Here is a 3,498-nt window from a genome sequence, read left to right as displayed (position 1 = left end):
TACATATAGTTTGGTTGCTTGCATGTAGGCTGGCTGCATGAGGGAAGCAATATTGACAAGTTGTTTACTTGCCTGCGTTGCACTGGGCGCATGAACTACATACTATTTGGTTGCAAATTGCATAAGGTGTTATCACCACTTTCCCACTAATGGTGACCTTACCACACACGATCTAAACACAGTTTAAGTCCTGGCTAGGAAACAAATCACAGTTCATCGTAGCTACTAACAAATATCAGGTCAAATATAATAGTCAAATGGCTCAATATATAGGGAAAAGTTCATCGATTCTTCTTCTCGCTCCGTCCCAAAATAGAGATGGAGAGAGTAGTAGATTTGCAGTAATAAGGACCAAGTTGTGTTTATTTGCTTCGAGAAAAAGTAGAACCAGTTATGTCTACTATATAATTTCTCGCTATTTTTTGGAAAAGATATAATTTCTCGCCATACAATATGTCTACTATTTCCTTTTATGTTTTTTAGGGCTACTATTTATTTTTATGTTTTTAGGGAAATTATTTAATTCGGTGTGGATAAAATAGAAGGAAATAGCAGGCTTTTCATGGATGATGTGGGTTGCATCCAAAATTGCTTTTGGAGGCCGAGTTTCCTGAAGGCCGTTTTCGAAAAAAATCAAAATTAATATTTTTACGTTTCAAAAAATTCTGAAGGAAAATACAAATATAAATGGAGGCATAATGTACATGTGTGTAAATTTTCATGATGAAATACATTGAAATGGGAGCTAAAAAACAAATCCGTGGCTTTTCAGCACAAGATATGGTTCATCCCTAAAGTCCATGAATTTCCTTTTTTTTGTATAGGTCACAATTCAAGGTTCTTCATCACGAATTTTTACACGCACATACATTTCATCCGTATAAACATGCGTATTTTTTCAGATTTTTTTAAAACTGGGAAGTTTGAATATTTTTTTCAAAATTTCCAGCCTCCATGGAGCCCGGTCACCAAAACACCCTACTCTGGGTTGCATGCACTATTAACACATGAAATGTACTGTAATATGGGCCGCCAGGTCCAAACAAGACGTCGTCCTCTTCCTCCTTGTTCTCCTTCACGTTATTGCCACGCTCATCGGCCGCTTTTTAATGGAAATCAAACTAGCAAAGTGGTTGTCTATGCGCGTACTGATCTAGCTAGAAGATAACAACAGACTATTCGCGGCCTAGCATATATTGATATTCAGTAAAATGGAGAATGGAATGTCAACTATGCGCGCATATGGTGCGTGTATGGTAACAGTGGAGTTGTATATCTCAGGGTTCGATCAATGACTCCATACATAACATATGCACAGTTTATGCACCAGTTACAGTGCACAGTATATGCAGCTATGTAGCCCAACCGGGGACCACGCCTGTATGCATAATATATAGGCAAATGTGTATGACTGACCATATCTGCTAGCACGTACCACAACGCATACACTGTATACTCCTATGCTAGCTAGGAGAGATTATTATTCCCTTCCGTGTTACTAATTCAGCAAGATCGGTGAGACGGTGACTAGCACATATGTATGTTTGCCTATTTGGGGAGCTAAAAGTTCAAATGCATACATAAACTACAGTTTATATTCAACTATTTTAAGAGGGTCTTGATCTACATGAGCATGATAATATTGTCGACGAAAACTGTGAGAGAAACCGATCATACGTAATGGCATAAGAGCAACTTCAACGGGCCGACCCAAACGGACGGCGTTTTTGTCCGCTTTTTGTTCGTTTGGGTCGGCCGCCCGTCTGCCGTCCGCCCTTTTTTAGTTTTGGGTCGGCAGTGCGCCCAACGGGCCGACCCATTTCATGACCGCGCGCGTTTAAGATCATGTCGTCACCCTGGTTTTGGCGCTCCAGCGCGCGGGGGAAAGCGGCCTTGGCGCTCCAGCGCGCGGGAAAGGTTCGCGTGCGCGCCGCGGCCGGCGCTCGCTATAAAGAAGGCGCTCCCTCCACACTCTGTCCGCCGCCCACTCTCGCCGCATCTGCGCCACCATGTCGATCTGCCGCCTGGGCGCTTCGGATTTTCGCGGAGTCCGCGAGCGCCGCTCCGGCGCCTTCTCCGCCGAGATCTGGTTTCGCGAGAAACGTCTCGTCCTCGGCACCTTCGACACCGCAGAGGAGGCGGCCCGCGCGCACGACGCGGCGGCGTGGCGCCTCCTGCGGCCTCGTCGGGATATGAATTTTCCCAACGTGTCGAGCCAGCGGGCGCAGGAACTGGCGCCTCTCCCGCGGCTTTTCACCCACGAGGATCGTCGTGTCCACCGGAGGCAGCAGTGTCGCGTCGCCATCGCAGAGAAGGACATGGAAGCCTTGGTGGTGTGGCGCGGAGGCTTCCCACAGGACATCGTCGACGAGCGCCAGTTCTACAAGCAATTGAGATCGGAGAGGGACGCGAGGAGGAGGGAGCGAGCCGCCTATCAGGAGGACAAGCGTTCGCGGAAGCAGGCAGCTCAATTGAAACTGAAGCTACGAGAAACATCGGGTTGGGACTTTGAAGACGAGCAGCTTGCTGACGCCTACCTTCAGACGTCGGAGGAGGACATTATCGAGTCGGAGTCAGAAAGCGACGACTAGTGGTCTTTTTCTTTTATCTGTGTACGCTAGAACTATCTATGTATCCATTTTAATCTGAAAAAATGGCCGGCGGCGTCGGCGACGTAGCAGGCGGGCGAGGGTGTGAATCCACTGTGCCACCGACCAGCGGGCCCGGTGAGGAAAGATGGCGAGCGCGCGCGCGTCCGTCTTGTGTCCGTGCCGATGCAAATCAGGCTCAAAAATGGGCCGGGAATGGGTCGGCAGGCGGACGAAAGCGGACGCGCGTCCGTTTGAGTCGGCGCGTTGGGCCGGCTTTTTTGTCCGCGACGACCCAAACGGACGCCCGCGAACGAAATGGGTCGCCCCATTGGAGTTGCTCTAAGAGCATCTCCAGCCGTTGTGCCCCCCACGAGGCGTTTTTTCGGCCTTCTGGGGAGGCCCCGGCGCTAATTTAGTCTTTGGGTGCAAAATTTTCTAGCCGTTGTGCTCCCTGGGTCGTCGTTTCTTCCTGGACCACCGTGGCCATCGCCGGAGTTCGGTCCACCCCGACGTGCCTAGCCCCTCTCCCCTCCTCCCAACCTGTCCACGAGCTCCCCCTCACTCCCGCAGCTCGCCCCACCCACTTGCCCTCGCCGGAGCTGGCTGTTCCACCGAAAACCATCACCACCGTCGCCGCCTCTGCAACCTCCCGTCGCCGCGGCCTCCCCTCCGTTCCATCCTCCTCACTGCCCCCTTGGCCTCTGAACGGGTGCGCCTCGTCGCCCCGGTCCCGCAGGTGTCCTTATATCAGCCGGAGCCCGTCGGAGTTGCCCACACCGTCGAAGACCACCGTCACCCGCTTGCCTCTGTTTCTCCTCTGGCGCCGCCCGTTGCCGCGTCCCCGCGCCTTCCCGCGCCTCCCTCTGGCCGGGGACGGGTGCGGCGGGCCCAGCCGCGGCCGCCGGTG

General features: G+C 51.6%; 1 protein-coding gene across 1 annotated transcript; it reads left to right on the top strand.

Moving 5' to 3' along the window:
- Positions 1-2,009: 2,009 nt before the first annotated feature.
- LOC109757768 (uncharacterized) lies at positions 2,010-2,591 on the top strand. The gene has a single exon (XM_020316595.1). It carries the CDS (start codon positions 2,010-2,012, stop codon positions 2,589-2,591), a length of 582 nt encoding a protein of 193 aa, XP_020172184.1.
- The last annotated feature ends 907 nt before the right edge of the window (positions 2,592-3,498 follow it).

This window comes from Aegilops tauschii, chromosome 4 (assembly GCF_002575655.3).
Source record: "Aegilops tauschii subsp. strangulata cultivar AL8/78 chromosome 4, Aet v6.0, whole genome shotgun sequence".
Lineage (NCBI taxonomy): Eukaryota > Viridiplantae > Streptophyta > Magnoliopsida > Poales > Poaceae > Aegilops > Aegilops tauschii.
The sequence above is the reverse complement of the archived record's forward strand: the minus strand, read 5'-3'. Positions and strand labels throughout refer to the sequence as shown.

Coding starts and splice junctions, on each gene's coding strand:
- LOC109757768 (XM_020316595.1), top strand. CDS start 2,010: ATGTCGATCTGCCGCCTGGGCGCTTCGGATTTTCGCGGAGTCCGCGAG.